The following is a 22,622-nucleotide window of genomic DNA, read 5'->3' as shown; positions in this document are numbered from 1 at the left end:
ATTCTCTAACCGTTTTCCATCTATGTTCACTTGTCTTCTCTTTTTCTCTTTTCCACAGTGCACGACTACAGTTTTCTTTTTACTAATTACCATTTCAAACTCCTTCAGATTTTCGTTCCAAATGTCCAGTCTCCTTTGTACTTCCTTTTCTCCCTGTTGTCAAATCACCACATCATCTGCAAATATCAAAGCATTCACTTCATCACGACTGATACTCTGTTTTACACGTTTTATGATTTCATCCATCAATATAATAAACAATAATGGCGACAGTGCACTTCCTTGCTTGAGACCTTTCTTTGTATCAAATGTTTCAGAGTCACTACTCCCCACTTATACACTGCTTTTCCTCTCATGATACAACATTTTTATCTTGTTAATTAATTATTTTGGTACATTTCTTTTCTGTAGGTATTCCCATATGTTTTCTCTTAACTGTATCATACACTTTTTCCAAATCCAAAAACACAAAGAAGATTTCCTTGTTCCTTTCCAGGTGTTTTTCCATTATCGTACGCACTGTAAATATCAAGTCTATTATTGATCTGTTCGGTCTAAAGCCATATTGTTCTTCCTCTAATTGAGTTTCTATTATATCCCTCAGTCTTTTGTATATGACTTTCTCCAATATTTTTTTCCTATTTGTTTTACGTCGCACCGACACAGATAGGTCTTACGGCGACGATGGAATAGGAAAGGTCTAGGAATAGGAAGGAAGCGGCCGTGGCCTTAATTGAAGTACAGACCCAGCATTTGCCTGGTGTGAAAATGGGAAACCACGGAAAAACATCTTCAGGGCTGCCGACAGTGTGGTTCGAACCTGCTGTCTCCCGAATACTGGCCGCACTTAAGCGGCTGCAGCTATCGAGCTCGGTCCATTATTTTTAGCCCATGTGATAATAGGGTTATACCTCTATCATGTTCACATTTCTTCCTATTTCCTTTTTTGAACAATGGTACAATGCTTCGTTGTTGCCAATCTTCAGGTATCCTTTCATCCTTCCACATGGCATTGAGGGCTCTGTATAGCCACTGTAGTCCACTGCTTCCTGCTGCCTTAATCATATCAGCATTGAATTTGTCTTTTCCACTTGCTTTACCTTTGGTCATTGCTTTCACTGCCCTTTCAAGTTCCAACCATGTTATCGGGTTCTCTTCTTTTTCTCCAATTATTGTTTGCATGTTCTAATCTCTTCTTCCTCTGAGCAGTCATCCTCATTTTAAAGTTTAAAAAAAAATTTTGCCATATCCTTCTGAAGACCCTTTTCGTCATGTACTCTGGATCCATCTTCTCTCTCTAATGCCTTGATTTTTTCTTTTCAATTTTATTACTCTGTATAATAGTTTTTGATTTCCTTGACTATCTTGCTCAATTTTGTTTGTAAACTTTCCCCAACATTTCTCCTTTTCTTCCTTGATACTCCTCTTTACTTGTGGTTTCAATCTTTTGTATTCCACATGTAACCTTTCTATCTTATTCTCATCCCTCTGACACGTTTTTTGCTTTTCCTTATCCATTTCTTTCTTCACCTTGTTCCCTTCTTTTATTTCTTTTTTTATTTTGTCTGTCCACCACTGTCTCTCCTTTCCCTGAACCTTTGCTTTTGTTTTCCTGCATACCTCAATTGCTGCTTCCACAAATGTCTGTCTTAAATTGTTCTACTCTTCTTCTCCACTTCATATTTCTGTGTTAGGCAACTTCCTTTTTATACAATCTTGGAATGCCATTCTTTTATCCTCTGCCTCCAATTTCCAAATCCTGATCTTTGGTTTCTTCTTCAGTACAATTTTAGGAATTTTTACTTGTTTTAATTCCACAACCAATAATCTATGATCACCTGCCATACCTTCACTGGGGATTATCTTCATATTCATGACGCATCTTCCCCATTCTCGGTCTGTTGTTATAAAATCGATGAGTGTTCCATATTGTCCATCCCAACTATATCGGCTGATCTTATGGCTATTCCTCTTCATAAACCATGTGTTCTTTATTATCAGGTTATTTGTGATACAAAAGCCCAACAGTTTCTCTCCATCTTCATTTCTACAGCCATACCCATGTGGACCCAGAACATTCTCGTATTCCATTCTATATCTGTTCCTACATGGTAATTCAGATCTCTCATTACCATGATCCCATCTTTAACAATATGTGTTTCCAGTTCATTCAGAAAATATTTTCTTCCACGCTACATCCTGTCCATGGAGCATACACCTGTACTATCTTCAGTAGTTTGTTTACATGTATGTGCATTATTATAATTCTTTCATTTACATACTCAACTTGAGCTATTGGTTCAACATTCTGATTCACTATAAAATCCCACTCCATTTCTTTTCTCTTTACTGTTACCCATCCACTACAAGGTGTAACCCTTTCTTAGTTTCTTCATTCCTTTCCCTTTCCATTTTAGTTCACTTAATCCCAGGATGTCAAGTTTTTGTCTCTCCATTAGGTCAATCAATTCATTTTCCTTCCCATTCATTGTTAAAATATTTATTGTTCCAAATCAGGTTTTGTTCTCTGATTTAACACTTGCACAAGCATCAGTGTTACCATCATACTGTGCAACTGTAGCCAGAGACTTGTCAATTCCATTTCCATTTTTAAACTTCCATCTGAGGCTTGTATTATGGTTGAAAGCAAGTATAGAAATTAAACATGCCTGGATTGTTTCAGCTTTTTCAGAAGATCAGAATTCTCATCTAACTTTTCATGTGCTAGTTGAAGTGATTTCCCAAGTTCTTTCGATCGGCAATTTGATTCCCTTATTCCTTTTACTTCACGGTCTATGGAACAGAATAGTTTGTATAATTCACTAATTGTAGGCGTTTCCAATTCATCTTCGATAATCAGCATTTCACTATTTCCACTTTCATGCCTAGATTTTAAACAATTAAAACATTTTCAAGTGATAAATATCACTTGATCTGTATTGAAGATACTATATGTAGGATGCTAAATAGTTTATTATGTCACCTATTCAATACACGAGAAATTTTAAACATTTAGGAATTAATCTTTATTTCTATATGAGACATGTTTCGCCCTTCTTTGAAGGCATCATTAGTCATAGTACTACCTCAAGGCATAAATCAGGGACCTGATTTGTAATTAAATTGTAAATACTAAGATATAATATTGATGTATTACATTGGGATAGTCAAGAGAAAAACAATGTTCATTGATGATATAGATACCAATATATCAGCCGTTGGCTGTAAATTACCAGTTGTGAAGGATAACAGCTTCAAAATGTTAGGGTATGTCCTACAAAGGATGACTTAACATATTAACATGGGGCAGTCTAGGGGAAAGATAAGTGACTTGCACTAATACGTAAGACCACAGGATATTTGACAGTGTCCAGCAGCAGTGGTTCTTGTGAAGTATTGACGTTACATTATCAGAAATGTTAGTAACTGTTACTAAAATTTCATTAAGAAACAACGTTCATTGAGAAAACAATGTTCATTAATATATGGAGTTAAAAGGGGTTATATTAACTTATTTACAGATACAGTAGTCAGCACCAATGCATAAACCACAGGGTATTTTAGCAGTGTCCAGCAGTGATGGTCTGAAGAATCAGTGACGCTACTCTATTAGAAAATCTTAGGAAATTATAAAGAGATATATATACATGGAAGCTGTTTGGGGAGAAAGGTTACAAAGAGTCTGGCATCAATGTTCATAACAATAATTACTGCCGTTGGTTGACGATCACAGTTTGACAGGGCAACTACGCAGTAATATTGACGTTATTCTATTGAACAGTTGGGAAATTACATGTTTATAATACATATTTACAAGGGAGCAGTTTGGGGAGTAAGGATACAAATTGTCTGGCACCAATGTGCATCACATTATTTCTGCCATTGGTTGATGTTGCAATATTGACAAGGCAACTACACAGTAATATGCAGTGTGGTTTGACCTCAGTTCACAATTATTGGAATGTTAGGAAAAATATTCCAATGTTTTTTAAGATTGCCAAATGAGGTTCTATTAGGTGATAGTCATACTGGAAGCTGTCTGGTTGAAGTCCCGAGTTCGTGAATACGGCTGGAGTGGAAGGAAACTTGTTTGAGTGTTGTAATATTTAGGCATAATTTTGGTGTAGTCGAAACGAAAGGTCGTTGAGTACACAGTACATTGTGAATGGCAACAATGACAGCAGTTATTTGTTGATAATTGTATTTTCAGGGAACATTTTCGTCAAATTTAGCCAAATCGATCTCCTCTCGCCAATTTGATTCAGTATCTCTTCATTTGTGATTCGATCTATCCATCTCGCCTTCAGCATTCTTCTGTAACACCACATCTCAAACGCTTCTATTCTCTTTCTTTCTGAGCTAGTTATCGTCCATGTTTTACTTCCATACAATGCCACACTCCACACGAAAGTCTTCAAAAACATCTTTCTAATTCCTATATCAATGTTTGAAGTGAGCAAATTTCTTTTCTTAAGAAAGCTCTTCTTTGCTCGTGCTAGTCTGCATTTTATGTCCTCCTTATTTCTGCCATCGTTAGTTATTTTACTACCCAAGTAACAATATTCATCTACTTCCTTTAAGACTTCATTTCCTAATTTAATATTTCCTGCATCACCTGCCTTCGTTCGACTGCACTCCATTACTTTTGTTTTGGACTTATTTATTTTCATCTTGTACTCCTTACCCAAGACTTTGTCCATACCATTCAGGAGCTTCTCGAGATCTTCTGTAGTCCCAGATAAAATAACAAGGTTTTGATTTCCTCTCCTTGGATGTGATTCCCTTTCCAAATTCCTCTTTGATTTCCTTTACTGCCTGTTCTGTGTGAACATTGAAAAGGAGGGGGAGACAAACTGCAGCCTTGCCTCACTTCTTTCTGGATTGCTGCTTCTTTTTCAAAACCCTCGATTCTTATCACTGCAAACTTATTTTTATACAGATTGTAGATAATTCTTCGTTCTCGGTATCTGATCCCAATCACCTTCAGAATCTTAAGTAGCTTGGTCCGATCAACATCGAATGCCTTTTTTATATCTACGAATGCCATGTACGTGGGCTTGTCCTTCTTGATTCGATCTTCTAAGATCAGACGTAAAGTCAGGATTGCTCCACGTGTTCCTCCACTTCTTCTGAATCCAAACTCTGATCTTCTCCCAACTCAGCCACAACTTGTTTTTCCATTCTTCTGTAAAAAAAAAGTTAAAATTATGCAGGCATGAAATACTAAACTAATGGTGCGGTAGTTTTCACACCTGTCAGCACCAGCTTTCTTGGGAATAGGTATAACAACATTCTGCCGAAAATCGGATGGGACTTCTCCTGTCTTATACATCTTACACACTAAATAGAATAACCTTGCCATGCTGGTTTCTCCTAAGGCAGTCAGTAATTCAGAGGGAATGTCATAAATTCCAGGTGTCTTGTTCCTATTTAGGTCGCTCACAGCTCTGTCAAACTCTGACCTCAAAATTGGATCTCCCATTTCATCAGCATCAACAGCCTCTTCTTGTTCCAGAACCAAATTATCTACATCTTCACCTTGATACAACTGTTGGATATGTTCCTGCCATCTTTCTGCTTTGTCTTCTTTCCCTAGAAGTGGCTTTCCATCTGAGCTCTTAATATTCATACACCTAGATTTCCTTTCTTCAAAGGTTTCCTTGATTTTCCTGTATGCAGCATCTACCTTTGCTAGGACCATACAACCTTCGACATCCTTGCACTTCTCCTTCAGCCAGTCTTCCTTAGCTACCTTGCACTTTCTATGCACTTTAATCTTTAAACGCCTGTATTCTTTTCTGCCCTCTTCATTTCTAGCATTCTTGTATTTTTGTCATTCATTAATCAGGTCTAGTATCTCCTGAGTTATCCACTGATTCTTAGTTGATCTTTTCTTCCTTTCTAACATTTCTTCAGCAGCCCTGCTGACTTCATTTTTCATGACTATCCACTTTTCCTCTATTGTGTTTCCTCCAGCCTTTTCATTTAGTCCTTTTGTAACATGTTCCTTGAAGCAATCCCTCACACTGTTTTCTTTCAACTTGTCTAGATCCCATCTTTTTGCATTCTTTCCTTTCTTCAATTTCTTCAACTTCAGATGGCATTTCATGACCAACAAGTTGTGGTCAGAGTCCACGTCTACTCCTGGGAAAGTTTTGCAATCCAACACCTGGTTTCTGAATCTCTGCGTAATCATAATGAAATCTATTTGATACCTTCCAGTATCTCCAGGTCTTGTCCACGTATAAAGCCGTCGTTTGTGGAGTTTGAACCAAGTATTGGCAAGGACTAAATTATGATCAGTGCATAATTCAACTAGCCGACTTCCTCTCTCGTTCCTTTGTCCCAATCCGAATTCTCCTACTGTATTGCCTTCTCTTCCTTGGCCTACCACTGCATTCCAGTCTCCCATCACAATCAGTTTCTTGTCACCTTTTACATATTGTATTAAATCATCTCTCTCTTCACATGTTCTATCGATTTCTTCATCATTCTCTGAGCTAGTAGGCATATAGACCTGCACTATTGTGGTGGGCATTGGTTTGGTGTCTATCTTGACCGCAATAATTCTTTCACTATGCTGGTTGCAGTAGCTTACCCGCTGCCCTATTTTCTTTGTCATTATTAAACCAATTCCTGCATTTCCTCTGTTTGATTTTGTGTTGATAATTCAGTAGTCGCCTGACCAAAAATCCTGTTCTTCCTGCCAACGTACTTACTTATACCAACTACATCTAACTTTAATCTATCCCTCTCCCTTTTCAGATTCTCTAATCTACCACAACGATTCAAACTTCTAACATTCCACGCTCCAACTTGCAGAATGTCAGTATCCATCTTCCTGATGATCGCCCCCTCTCGTGTAGTCCCCACCCGGAGATCCGAATGGGAGACTAGTTTACCACCAGAATATTTTACCCGAGAGGAAGCCATCATCAGTACATCATTCATACAGAGAGAGCTGCATGTCCTCGGTAGTTAGTTATGGCTGTAGTTTCCCGTTGCTTTCAGCCGTGTAGCAGTACAAACACAGCTAATTCATGTTGAGTATTATTACAAGGCCATATCAGTCAATCATCCAGACTGCCGCCCCTTGCAACTTCCGAAAGGCTGCTACCCCCCCTTTCGATGAACCATTCCTTAGTCTGGTCTCTCAATAGATACCCATCCAATATGGTTGCACCTGCGGCTCGGCTATCTGCTTCATTGGGACACGCAAGCCTCCCCACCGCAGCAAGGTCACATGGTTCGCAGGGGGAGGGGGTCAATGTATCTCTCTCTCTCTCTCTCTCTGTGTGTGTGTGTGTGTGCGCGCGCGTGCGTGCTTTATAATTTCCTAAGATTTTCTAATAGAGTAGCGTCACTGATTCTTCAGACCATCACTGCTGGACACTGCTAAAATACCCTGTGGTTTATGCATTGGTGCTGACTACTGTATCTGTAAATAAGTTAATATAACCCCTTTTAACTCCATATATTAATGAACATTGTTTTCTCAATGAATGTTGTTTCTTAATGAAATTTTAGTAACAGTTACTAACATTTCTGATAATGTAACGTCAATACTTCACAAGAACCACTGCTGCTGGACACTGTCAAATATCCTGTGGTCTTACGTATTAGTGCAAGTCACTTATCTTTCCCTTAGACTGCCCCATGTTAATATGTTAAGTCATCCTTTGTAGGACATACCCTAACATTTTGAATCTGTTATCCTTCACAACTGGTAATTTACAGCCAACGGCTGATATATTGGTATCTATATCATCAATGAACATTGTTTTTCTCTTGACTATCCCATTGTAATATGTCAATATTATATCTTAGTATTTACAATTTAATTACAAATCAGGTCCCTGATTTATGCCTTGAGGTAGTACTATGACTAATGATGCCTTCAAAGAAGGGCGAAACATGTCTCATATAGAAATAAAGATAAATTCCTAAATGTTTACATTTCTCATGTATTGAATAGGTGACATAATAAACTATTCAGCATCCCACTTAAAACATTGCCACCAGGCGAGTTGGCCGTGTGCGTAGAGGCGCGTGGCTGTGAGCTTGCATCCGGGAGATAGTAGGTTCGAATCCCACTATCGGCACCCCTGAAAATGGTTTTCCGTGGTTTCCCATTTTCACACCAGGCAAATGCTGGGGCTGTACCTTAATTAAGGCCACGGCCGCTTCCTTCCAACTCCCAGGCCTTTCCTATCCCATCGTCACCATAAGACCTATCTGTGTCGGTGCGACGTAAAGCCCCTAGCAAAAAACAAAAACAAAAACATTGCCAAGATTTTTCTTCAGTTTGTAAGAATTATATCATCTTCCTTTAATTGTACACATGTGCCATGGAACCACTGACTACAATCACAGCACTGAATTTTGCCATTTAATTCATAGCATGACTGTGACTTAGATCAATCTACACAGACACTCATATCGATGAAAATTTAAAGAAACTGCTACAAAAAAATAAAAAATAAAGAGAGAGAGAGCACAATGAGGAACACTTGTGTCCCCTGTTCATTACACAGAGATAGTAAACCTTGAACCAGGTTATCGATAGTTCAGCTATAACTTCCGAGCAGTTCAGTGAAATAGGTGTTGGCAGCACTTGTGTTTACATAAGCACCAAATGCACTATGAAATCTCATTAAAAACATATTACACTGATAACCACTCGTTTGCTTGGCGCAAGTGCGGTATCAGGTATAACTTGAAAAAAATATTCTCTCACCTATGGGTGACTAACACAAATATTGAGCTCGAATAAGTATTATTATTATTCATTCATTCATTCAACTTCGCTAATCGGCCAACTAGGAACCACGATAAGCCTCACTTTACATTCTGGCATTTGTTCATTTTTCGCTTGATCCACATCGTCGTTCATTAGCTCACTGTGTTTAGCACGACGTTCTTCTGTCCATTTAGCACCAGTTGCCAGTTTTTCGTCCTGGGAAGTTCCAAAAGTCTTGATGGCTGCTCTGAAAAGATTTCGGTCTTTTGCACCTTCTGCTTGTAGGCCCAGTTCTTTAAGATCTTTCTTGACATACCATGGCATTGCTGTTTTTGGTTTTGAGTCAAATATACTGAAGATACGTTTCGTCCATCGAGAGTCGATCATCCATCGTATATAACCGTAGAAGCGAACTCTGCCTTTATGCATTGTGCCGTGATCTTCTCTATCTTAGAGTATATTTCTTGCCTGGATTTTCTAATGTAGATGCCATTTTTGTAGTTTGGACCAAGTATGGTGTGCAGGATCTTTCTTTCTTTCCTCCCTAAATCCGCAAGCAAACATTTCTCAGACAGGATAAGGCATTCAGATGCATACAGCGATACTGGTTTGATGACAGTGTTGTAGTGACGAATTTTTGTGTTCAGGGAAAAGCACTTTTTGTTGTATATCGGGTGGTGTGGAAAGTGACTTCCATTTTCTCCCAGTCCTCTGGTAGTTATTCTTCTTCTTCTTCTTCTTATTATTATTATTATTATTACTATTACTACTACTACTTGTATATATAGCTGTGAAGGGTTACTCATGTTAGTATTTGTATTATTATTATGATGCGATCGTGGTGTGTATGAGGTTATGTCATTTAGTATTAGTGTTGTTATTCTTTACGTAGTCGAATTATCGTATTGTGTGTGAGGTTATGAAACATGCATTGTACATAGACATTGATATCAGTTCTGTTAATGTAAATACCTGTAAATTAATATTATAATGTATTCTTATCTGTATATATAAATTGTAATCCATAATTGGGAAAAACACTGTAACTTCCAGAATGGTGTTGGCGCTAGAACAATTGAGAATATTCTGTGCATTATGACCTATGTATTACGCACTCTAGAATGTTCAAGAAGATAGTTTTTTGTAACATATCTTTCAGGAAACCTGGCCAGGATATATATAAAGGGACGATCTTGACAGGGAAGTTAGTTTTTAGTTAGTTATGATTTGGAAGTTATTGATTGACGAGTTATGATGTAGCAAGGAATATACTTGTGACTTTGTGACATGCGGTAAAATGCAGTCTTCATATTGAAGTGACATGCTTGTACGCAGTCAACTGTTTTATTTGTGTTCCAAGGTTGTAACCTCTATGTGCTTTGTTATTCAATTGTTTTTAATAATGGCGGCTTTGTTGATATCCTCGAAGTGAAATGTTTGTTGTGTTACAGTGATTAGGGTTATGTGTCTATTAATTTGTGAATATGTAAATAAAAGTATTGTACCAACTGACAGCATCAGCATCTCGTGTGGGTCTGTGTGGATTTGTTAACTGGCGACCGTGACGAGGACGTAAAAATTTACGAGTGAATACGAGTCTAGTAGTTCTAAATGCAAGTCATTTTAGAGAATATGTCGCTCAAACAGCTCAAAGACGGACTTATCAAGAGGAATCTCCCAACGAACGGGAAGAAGAAACCACTACAGACGCGACTACGGGAAGATCTCATGGAGAAGGGAGTTGATCTGGAAAAGTTTGCATTGAAGGCGACGAAGACTCGGAGACAGAGGAAGAGGTAAATATAACCGAAATGTGATCTAACTTAATGACCGTGATGCAGGCACTCATTACGGAACAGAATGATAAAATTTCTAACCAAATTTCAGATGTCAATTCCAGCCTAAATGAAAAAATTTCAGATGTAAATGAACAAATTTCAACCGTAAATGACAACATTTCATCACAAATTAGCGACGTCACCAATCACTTAACGCACCAGATATCAGACACCAGGTCAAAATTAGGATAGGTTGACCAGATCGATAGTAGAGTAAGCCAGCTGGAAGGGGGTATCTTGGACCTCAAGGAGGGGCTGGAAATCCAGGTTTCCAGCATAAAACAACAGGTTGAGGGGGAGGATTTCTAACATCGAGGGAAATTTTGAAAGTTGTTTCATTGTTTCTTTAGCAGTGGGTGGTGCTTCCTAGTTTCGTAAGCAAATGTGCTCAGCTGGTGCTAACATGACTGTTGGACTGTTGTCATATTTCATACAATAGACTAATTTTTGTACGGTACATAAAGAAACAGGATGGAAATCAATGAAAGAAGAAGGTATGCAAACAGATTTTTTAAGAGTGTGGGAGGATTGATATAGAACAGGGTTGTACCACAGAGATGTAAAGGAATTATCTACAAGACTTATTTTGTGCCAATTTTGAAGTATGGATCAGAAATGTGGGTGATGCAGAGGGATAAAAGTAGAGTACAAGCAGTGGAAATGAAGTTTCAAAGGTGTCGAGTAGGTCTAACAAGAACGTACAGAGTAAGAAATGAGAGAGTTCGGGAAATGATATATGAGGTACCCTTACAGGAAAAAATTTAAAAAATCAAGGCTGCAGTGGTATGGACATGTTAAGAGAATGGGAGAAGAGAGGGTAGCAAGAAAGATGTTAGAAATGGAGTTGAAGGGAAGGAGACCTTGAGGAAGATCAAGGGACAGATGACTGAAAGCTGTAAAGAAAAGCATCGAGGCAAGAGGAGGAAACTGGATAGTGACAGAAGAGAAGTGGTGAGTGGACAGAAAACGATGGAGAGGCTTATTTTCCAAGCAGACCCAGTATGTGTTAGATACTGCTCCATATGATGATGATGATGATGATGATAAGTAAAACGGTATAATTATATATAGCAAAAACTGATGGAATTGTGATTATACTTCTGTGAGTCTAAATCATGCCGGCGCAGGGAACTGACACAATTTTAACTAGTCTTGGCATATAGAGTTAAGTACCGCATAGCCATATGTCATTTAAGTTTCTTTTAACATTAAACCATATTTTTGTAATGCTGCACTCCAGGCTTAGTTCTCAGTATCTTTTGCTTATGTGTATTAAAAATAATTGTGAGTTACTCTGGCCTAGTTTGTGTTATTCTGTATATATTTACTTTTAGGGATTTACTTTCATTTTCCTTATTTTATCCACACCTGTCTTTCTCTACATGTGTGGTGATGTGTGGTATAACAACCTGATTTGAGATCTTGAATGATGTTTACATTTTCAGTCATCTGACTCCCAGCCTCGAGCAGGTGATGGTCTGTCTCGACAGCAGTCTTATTCCACCATCACTGCAGCTCAATTGGCAGCTGCTCTGGCTTCTGCAACAGGTGTGTTCCTTGTAACAAATTTTTCTGTGGCCTTTTAACTGTACAATCTTCTGAAGTTGATCTAAATTAAAATCCTACACCAATAATATATTTATTAAAGTAAATAAATATTATTGTTACGGGGTTACCCGTGGAATGCAGAGGTGAAAGAAGGTGCGAGCTGGAATGGGTCTAACTACAAAGCTGAGATATTGATTAAAATTGCATTAAAGATTATATTTTCGAAAGTAGCAAAACTTAACAATTTTCACAGAAAACTTCAGACTTTAACAAATAACAACAAGTCAAATCAGGTAAAGGACCAGGAAAGCCAAGATTTAGAGACAATTTAACAATCTGGGCCACAAGCCCTAATTTTTACAATTTCTGAGCTCTCAGCTCACAAACACCTATTACCAAAGGGCAGAAATCCCCTAATTACATGGAGCACTTGCTCCCACCTAGCAATGTCAAGCCTCCTAGAGGCACATTTACCACCAATAAAAGAGCTGACCCGCTCTCGATATTCTGAGCCTACCAAAGGCCACAATGGACTTTACCATTAACAGCCCTCAAGGCACACTTACAAAGAAACAGGGGTATCTTGTACCCAATCTACTGGATTTTAGCACAAAAAGAATAGGTGTAAGTTAATGGCCCAAAATACAAAAGGAATGGAGGCGAGAACTTGCACTCCTAATACACATTTCAAAACCTAAAAGGCTAGGCCGATGAAACAGGGGCTATTCCCAAGCTATGGAGGTGACTCGTATACAGAATAAATTTAACACATTAACCCATTTGGACATAACCCCATTAAGAATTTGTTTTTACAGTTTATCCATATTCTTTTATTTATTGGCATTATTTTAGACATCAAAACACATTTAAAAGTAAATTACATTTATGAATATCTGCAAAAATGGATGTTCCCATTTGGGAACAATGGTCCCACACAATAGCTATATTCAGTTATTTCACTATTCAGTCCAGTCTTCTTATCTTGCACTATGGAACAATGGTGAGCAGTAAAGTGCAACAGGACTGGAATATGTGCACTGTAAGTTGAACACATTAGACAGGTGTTCTTTTTGCAGAATCGGCATCTTCCTTGTTTCTTTGCTGGTACGAGATGGTGTGCTCCACCGGTTCTCTGTACAAAAGAAAGTGATCCTAAAGGTCCAGTTCTGGGAGATGGTGGAGTGGATGTAAACATGCCACCGACTGGCATTCTGGTGAAAGCAAGGTGGTCCAGCTTTGAATCTGGAGAGAGTAGTGTGTGGACCCACCAAGCAGCAATTCTCAGCATTCTGATGCAGTTCATAAGTATAGGTAGTACCATACTACCTATACTGCCTATACTGCGAAGTGAAACTGTCAAGCAAAATCCACTCCTCCCATATACTGTACTTGTTGTAAGGTTTTATCAAAAGAGGCTTGGTAAATTGTATATGCTTTTTCTGACTTTGGCTATACTGTTTCACCTGCTGGGTAGGATGCACTTTGTCAAAATTTGTTTCAACACAAACAACTTTATTGTCTTTCCACTTTGCTGCGAGGACACTTCCATCAGTTCTAAAGTCGTATGTTCCTCAAATGGACTTGTCTGTTGAGGTAATATTCTGGAGAGGGCAGTTCTTGAGTCTCACCTCGCGCACTTTTACAGTAGCCCTGAATCCAAGAAGACGTAATTCAGCCAGGAGATCATATGACGTGAAAACGTTATCCATGAACACAATATGACATGATGGGTTGAGTACACAGCTCAACATATTTTTCACCACTTGAGTGCCCAAAGGAATACCAGATTTCTGATTATTGATGTCTCTACCACAATATGGATCAATGTTGAATGGATATCCATGAGCAGAACATAACATCCAAAATTTTAATCCGAATCTGATCGGTTTACCACGCAGGAACATTTTGCAACTATGGCGTCCATAGTAAGGTACCATTTGTTCATCGACGCTCAACTCTCTTTCAAAAATCCCGAACTGTTGTAAAGATTCATTCACTGCCTGAATGAGAGGCCTCACTTTTGCCATTTTGTCTCCAGGTGTCAGCTCTTCATTGTTGGCAACATGTATGTTTTTTTTTTTATTGCCTGAAATTTGTTAGGACTCATTTGCCTTGAAACAAGTGGAACAGAAACATCTTCTCCTTTTGACCAGTACAGTTTTTCTCGTGATAAGGAATGATACCCTGACATAAATATTATTCCAAAACATTTAGCACCTCTGTTTCATCACAATAAAAATTAGTCATTTTTTGATCTGTGTATCGTTTCATTTCCTTTACAAACATGTCCAAAATACGATTATTGAAAAAAAAAAACGAAGTAGGGAAAACGGCTCCTGTCCTACAAGGTGAGGGTGACTTTGTTCCAAACTGTCAATAGGAGTTCCTTGTAGATTGGCTGTATATTCTTTCGTCTTTTTCTATTGCATTGTAATTCTTCCTCTCTTGCCTTTACTACTTGCCGTGTTACTGGAAACGCGTGGACCTTTTTCAGACCTAGTCCTCTTAGAATGCGATTCACCGCCATCATCAGCATCATCTTTAGTAGCAAGGTGTAGTTCCACCTCTCCACACACTTCTGCAGACAGATCTTGCTCATCGGTGCATGTTACGTCATCGTCACCAGCTTCATCATCTGTTAAGTTCCCATCTTCTCCTTCAGGGGGCCTTATAACACTATCTACTTCACCCTTTTGATTATCATTTTCTAATTCTTCTAAAATCTCTTCAAGTTTGAGGAATTTCTTGAAAGACATCTAAAATAAGAGAGAAATGAACTTATATGAAAAACGTGAAGTAAAGCGGATGTTATATATAAATGGTTATATGAACGAAAAAGTCATAGAAGTTTTACTGATTATTAATCCACAGAAAATGAGCATTGATAACGCGTTTGAATTTCTCACTAATCTTACTAATAAATATATTGAAATTCGATAAATGTTTAGGTTATGAGTGGAAATGTTATTGTGTCATATAGGAAATACACTATATGCAAGGTCCCATTGTTCCCATTTGGGAACAACAAAAATGAATCCCTTACCATCCCCCCATCTATCGTGTTCTTAATATTTATTTTGGTATATTGTAAACTCCAGAAATTCAAAAACATGTAAATGTTACTGATATTGAAAAAAATATATTATAACTTACTTCAAACATAAGCAACAACGAAGTCTGACGATATTCGGCTGCAGCCTGAAGATACGACAACAAAATGACTTATGTGGGTACTGTATAAAACCTGGAACGGAGTTGGAACTCTCAAACGGAATTCAACACTAGGCGTGAGTAAGAGTAGAACAGCCTTAACTTAGTTTATTGTTTCTTGACAAGAATAAGAAATCATGTGCCCATTTGGGAACAATGGGATCAAATAGGTTAAGGAAGAGTAGAACAACGGTTACGAAAACGTAGTCACCTCAAATCCAAAATGAAGGGGAGCTCTAGGGGGTAAAGCATTACATTTACATTTACATTTAAAAATAGATGAAGTTTTCACAGAATTCTACATGTTTAAGAGATAGGTTACATAGTAAAGATTTCAGACCTTCCCCGCGGGTTAAACTGCTGAGCTAGCAAGAAATAAAGATGTTATGCGGCCATTACCTTATTGAAGAGCTGCTGCCTGAAGAAAGAGGCGCTTTCCGCCTCCCGCTATACATCCATACACTGAGTTAGATGTCGATGATGTGGCCGAGAGACAAGAAAATCAGCAGTTTTTATACCCTTGAGGAAAGTTTGAGACCTTTCATGAATAAAACAGCCACACCCACACAATTTTGTTGGTCATTGTAGACCATACACTCAAAATAGGAGAAGAAAGACATGATTGGTCAAAAATTAATTACAAAAATAATTGATTAGCTCAATTCAAAACTGGCGGAAAGAAAAGATAAATATTGCCAACCCACGAATGAAAGAACGAAATTTAGTAATAAGAAAACTTATGAATACAAAATTTCTTCAAAACAGTTCCTTCAATTCGCACCAGGGTGCATAACCATAGTTTTTTAGTAGAGACAACTATAAGAGAATGTTCACACTTCTTGATCAATGGAAAACAAAACAAGTTGAAATCCACACAGTATTGACAACTTCGTAATCACAAAATTTACAGTAGTGACATCTGAGAAACTGATGAGTTGATCCAGTTTTTAAAGTTCAGAGTTTCTCCTCCAGAGGAATACTTTAAGGTGGAAGATTCAAATGTGCGGCATAGAGCGTGCACCAGCCGGTACAATTATATATGGACTAAAGCCACTTTTTCGTTCAAGCTTCTATCCATGACTGCTAGTGATCTAGTGATCATTCAGGTATACTGCCCAACATCAAACAGTTCCCGTGAAGAGGTAGTAGTAGTCTACGAGCAAATTGAAAGCTTGTTGGAGCTCGTAGGAAATAAAGATAATGTGGTCATAATGGGCGATTTGAATGCCTCTGTTGGTTCACATAGCAACTTGAAGTATGCTTGGTAAATTCAGACTAGGGAACATGAATGAAAGAGCTCAGAGACTTCTAGAATTTTGTGAACAGCATGACATCAAATCAAAATCTCCTTATTTGCAAATGAGGTGTATACCTCGGTGGCAAATGGTACACCAAAATACATTATTGTCAAGCACTAAATATTAAATTAACAAGAGAAGAAAATTTTCCTATAATACAATATTATACAATTTACGCGAACAATGTTTTCTATTAAACACACAGCTCATCCTTAATAAATTTATATTGTTTACAAAATTCTACTTATATCTCCTGTACTACTTACAAGTATAGTCAACTGATATACAGTATGTGGAATTACTTCAAATGATACTCTACAACTGGTATAAGATTAATATTTACATTGCATTTATTTATTTACTTTTTTTTTTTTTTTTACCCGTTCTGGATCCTAAGTAGCATAACGACCTGTTGCGTCTTAACCAGAGCCCCTTTTGCCACCACTTTTCAGAGTTCCTGAAGGGCCTTCACAGCTACCGTAGCGGTCCCAGGGCCCTCAAAGTCCCCACTGTACTTCACCCTTACAGGCAGTCCCCTACTTTGGCTGTCCAATCTCCTTAGACCTGGGGATGGAATTAATTTATTCACACACATTTTTTTTATTTACAATAACCTGCACTGGTCGAATGCCCTCTAACACTTCATTTATTTTCTCTGTTGCTGTTTATTCTCTTCTTGAATATCTGTACAGATTTTGGAAAAGGATCAAACACTACCCCTGGTAAACTGTTCCACTCTTTCACACCCTTCCCCAATGAATGAAAATTTACCCCAATCGCTCATGCTAAAATTCCTTCTAATTTTATATTTGTGGTCAGTCCTGCCGATATAATTATTTTCCAACTGAAGCCTCTCACGGATATCTCCCCATGCTTCTTCTCCTGTATAGGCTTTATATAATCCTATAAGTCTAGTTTTCTCCCTTCTCTTACTTAAAGTTTCCCACCCAAGTTCCTTTAACATTTCTGATACACTACTCTTTCTCCTGAAATCCCCTGTTACAAATCTTGCTGCTTTCCTCTGCACACTATCTATTTCTTTTATTAGGTATTCTTGGTGAGGATCCCAAACACTGTTTGCATATTCCAATAATGGACGAACCATACTCAAGTAACTTTTTTCTTTTAATTCTTTGTTGCATCCTTTAAGTAGCCTCATTATGACATGTAACGATCTGTATGCTTTCCCAACAATGTCATCAATATGACCCTTCCAGTGCAAATTACTTTCAAATCTCACACCTAAGTATTTGCACTTGCCATTTTTTGGGATAACTACCTCATCCAAAGTATATTCAAATTCAGTTTTAAAGCTCCTGTTTGTAAAAGTTGTAACAGTTGATTTGCCTCCATTAACCTTCATATTATTTTCTTCAACCCATTGTTGGATACTCTCAAGGTCCCTTTGTAATTCTGAACAATCCTCAATGTTGTTTATTTCCCTATAAACAATTATGTCATCTGCATACAATCTTATTTTTGATGTTACATTGTTCCCTAAATCATTTGCGTATATTAAGAAAAGTAACAGACCGATTATACTACCCTGTGCAATTCCCTTCCAAACTTTCTCTTCCTGAGATACATTATTTCCTACTTTGACTTTCTGAACCCTTGAATTTAGAAATGTTTTTATCCAACGTGTAACCCTTATGTCCAATCCTATTCCCTCCAATTTTTTAAATAATATTCCATGTTCCACTCTATCAAAGGCTTTGGAAAGATCTATGGCTATGTAATCTAACTGACCTCCTGAATACCAACTGATCTGATATGTCCTGCTGAAATCCCACCAGTTGTGCCTCACAAGAAAATTTCTTTCTAAATCCATACTGGCTCCTCATGAACCAATTTTTATCATCACATATCCCTCTGATGTACTTCGATATTAAACTCTCCAGTATTTTACAAACTATACTGGTCAGGCTGATTGGTCTGTAGTTCTCTGGTTTCCTTTTATCACCCTTTCCTTTATAAATTGGTATTATTATAGATTCCTTCCATTCCTTTGGTATTACACTATTATTTACGACATAGTCAAAGAGAAATTTTAAATAAGGCACCATTGTCTTTAACACCTCCGCAGTAATTTGATCACTTCCTGCTGCTTTTCCTTCATTTGTGAATGAGAAGCTTCTTGTTTCCCTTGTGTCTCTCCCTCTCTATCTTCTGTTATGGTTTCCTACTCCTGACAATCTTCTATTGAATCTCTGAATTAACTACTAAATAGATTTGCTTTCTCAGTATCTGTTAACTAGTGTTCACCCCCTACTTCCACCATTGTAGAATTTGGATTCCTTTTCCTTTTTGATTCCTAATACACAAGTACAGCTTTTCCCATTTCCCTTTGTGGTCATTACGCTCTTGAAGTATGCCATTCATATAATTCTCCTTTGCTTCCTTTTCCACTTTATTCAGTTCCCTCATTTGCTGTTTACTAGTTTCTCTATTCTCCCTACCCTCTTTGATTTTCTGGTTTACAGGGTCTGAGGTCACTTTACCGTTCTTAACAGGTACAAACCTCTTCTCTCCTTCCCAAATGATTCCTTTCAATTTAGTCCAAAGTGTATCCACATTATTCCCTTCACTTATCCAACTTCTGAATTGTGATTTAAGGTAAGTCCCAAATTCATCAACTTTAGTTTTTCTGTATAATTTGTCTTGTGTGACCCTCTTATTAAGCATTTTTGGTACCAGTCCTACATCCATTATTACAGCCTTATGGTCACCTATTCCTTCAATTACCTCAGTTTTATCAACAATTTCCCATGGTTTAACCAAGAATACATCTAGTAAGTTATTGAGACAAGTCAGTTCTTGTACTACTTGTGTAAATCCTCCCTCCCAAATTAACTTATTGCCAGTTTCTGTTCATGGGCTTCACTTGCAGCTCCATTCCATTCAACTTCAGGCAAATTTAGATCTCCCCCAATTATTACCATATCATTATTATTGTTTTTACGAGTATAATCTATTATTTTCTCAAAGATTTCCATGTCTCTTTCCTCTCTTCCAGGCCTGTATGTTCCTATAATTCCCACCTCCTTCATATTATCACAAACTAATTTTATCCCTCATATTTCGTCCCTTTCATCGGTAAAGCATTCATGTGAACAGTAAGTTTCCTTCACCAGAATAAACACCCCCCCCCTCCCTTTTTATCTCCTCGGTCTCTACGATAGACTGTGTACCCTTGTGGAAATACTTCTCTATTACCCACCCCTTCTTTCAACCACGATTCCACTCCTGTCACCACTTCAGTCTCATAAGATTCCATCAATGTACCGAATTTTAATTGTCTATTTACTACACTTTGACAGTTTACCAAGAGCAATCTCAGACCCCCTTCCTCCCTAAAACTTGACTGTTGCAATTGGGTAACTTGAAATTCCTTACTATCCTGAGTTTCTTTTTCTAGTTGACTGAGCCAGCTTGAAGTACAGCTGGCTCTTTCTACTAGTTTTCCTGGTCAGTATTATAACTCATGGGAGTTGCCTGTTTTACAGTACATATCTTAAGATTAATAAAATCTAGAACAATATTTGCTATCTTTTGTTTACCTGAATTGTTTAGATGGAGGCCATGTTTTGTAAAACAGTATCTCTCAAAACTGCTGCATTCAATAACCTGAGTATTCCGAAAATGTTTACAAATTTTAACAATATCTGTATTGACCTTGTCCAGTTCAATGTTCACACACGAGTCTCTACTCAAATCATGCCTTAGGGGCACGTTCACTACAAAAACGTTAGTGTGGGTCAGCTTCCCTAGTGTATGTTTAAGTTGTGATCTTACGTTCTTGGCGTCGTCGTGAGCTACGTTGTTCGTCCCACCGATGATAAGCACTGCATCGCCGCTCCCGAAGTTCCTAGTTGCTGCTTCTACGTTTTCCACAACACTGCTGATAGAAGCTCCTGGATATATTTCTCCGGTTGCTGCTATATTCTCGTCGTTAATCACTCCCGCAATTCCCCTTCCTTGGCTATCACCAAACACAGCTACCTTCGCTGATTTAGGCCTAACTGGGTCTTGAATCTGAATTCTAGGCCTAAATTTTAAACTCGGCACGGCAACGGCAGCGGATCACGATGATTTGGTTTCACGCGCGCGATCACTTTCTTCCAGAATTAAATTATTTAGGGCAGAAAACCTATTTCTGATGTTTATTTCCGGAAATTCAGTTGTAGATTTCTTCTTAGCCGGCCATCCACGAACTACTTGACACCACGTGCTCAAGTTTGTTACTTGTACCATTATATCACTCGAAGAATGGTCAGTCCCAAATTCTAGCGATCGCAGTCTTTCTTTTAATTCTTGATTTTCAACTTTAAGAGTCTCATTGTCCTTTTTTAGAATGTTCATAATTTCTAATGCACTTTTATATTCCTCATCGACTGTTTTCGGTGCTTCGTCAACGCCGTCCCCAACAACAACATTCCGTACACACTGCTCACAAATCCAGTCAATATTTTCATTACTTTTTACGTCTCTAGGGCAATTTCCGCACTTATAATGCCACCATCGATCACATGAATCACACAACATTCCATTTTTCACTAATCTTAGACATTTTCCGCACTTTTCGTCACATTTTACGGTTAATTTACTCAGATAATAAAACACTACGTCGTCATTATCGGGCGCCATTTTGAAAAGAAAATACACATTCTTTGAAGTAACTGTCCGAAGAAGATACAAATGGAAAGCACCTGGAGATAATGCGCGATATCAGATTGTTTATATATTAGTCAGACAGCGATATCGAAACCAGATTAAATCCAGCCATGGCTATCCGGGACCTGATATGGACAGCGACCACAATCTTGTATTAGCCAAGTGTGACATTAAGCTAAAGAAGAATAGAAAATTGATCCAGCACAAATGGAACACACAAAGTTTAAAGAACACTGGCATACAGAAGGCATACAAAATGAAAATTAATCAGTTAGCAGGCACTCTTCATGACAGTGCAAAATGGGAGGAAATAAGGAATGGTATAACTGAGGCTGCTGAAGAAGTGCTGGGAAGAAGACAGTTACAGCTGAGGAAGCCGTGGATGACTGATGAAATCATAAACCTTATTCATGAAAGGAATAAGGAGAGGAGAGTAGAGAACAAAGACAGGTACAAAGAAATTAGAAATCAGATCACAACAAAGTGTCCCGAAACAAAGGAGATCTGGATGAAGGAGACAAGCTAGATTACAGAAAAGGACATGTTCAGAGGGAAGGTGGAAAAGGCATATTTCAATATCAGAACACTACAACACAAACCAAAAACCAGAAGCTTCATAGTCAGAGATAAAATGGGAAACCTCCTGTTCAACACTGAAGAAATCTGTGAACGCTGGAAAGAATACTTTGAAGACTTGTACCAAGGAAAAGATGTAAATAATACAACCAGCTATTGAAAAAAAAAAACACACACACGAGATAGACGAAAGCAGAAAGGGTTACATAAAATCAGCTTCATGGTCCGTATCGCACTTCAATAGATTCACAATTAAGTATGTATTTATTATTTTCCACCTAGTTGATACAATGATTGCTTAAGGCAATTTAATGGTTAAAAGTGGTACATGTTTCGTGTATTATCAACATCTTCAGCCACGTAACACTGTTTAGATAATAATAATAATTTCGTGTGGCTATTTCTAGCCGAGTGCAGGCCTTGTAAGGCAGACCCTCCGATGAGGGTGGGCGGCATCTGCCATTTGTAGGTAACTGCGTGTTATTGTGGTGGAGGATAGTGTTGTGTGTGGTGTGTGAGTTGCAGGGATGTTGGGGACAGCACAAACACCCAGCCCCCGGGCCATTAGAATTAACCAATTAAGGTTAAAATCTCCGACCCGGCCGGGAATCGAACCCGGGACCCTCTGAACCGAAGGCCAGTACGCTGACCATTCAGCCAGCGAGTCGGACACTGTTTAGATGAAAAATATATAAATTGACAAAGTAATGCTTAAGAGGAAGTGTCCTTAAAATTAAC

The 22,622-nt window shown here is 38.1% G+C and overlaps 1 protein-coding gene across 1 annotated transcript in view; it reads left to right on the top strand.

The window, feature by feature from the left end:
* LOC136881292 (ubiquitin-like protein 7) overlaps positions 1-22,622 on the top strand; it is a 321,168-nt gene that overhangs the window by 199,815 nt on the left and 98,731 nt on the right. The window contains exon 6 of the mRNA XM_067154091.2: positions 12,024-12,126. Within this exon, the coding sequence (XP_067010192.1) occupies positions 12,024-12,126 (103 nt within the window). The remainder of the gene's footprint in view (positions 1-12,023; positions 12,127-22,622) is intronic.

This window comes from Anabrus simplex, chromosome 1, assembly GCF_040414725.1.
Source record: "Anabrus simplex isolate iqAnaSimp1 chromosome 1, ASM4041472v1, whole genome shotgun sequence".
NCBI lineage: Eukaryota > Metazoa > Arthropoda > Insecta > Orthoptera > Tettigoniidae > Anabrus > Anabrus simplex.
Note: the sequence above shows the minus strand (reverse complement) of the source record. Positions and strands in the feature narration are given on the sequence as shown.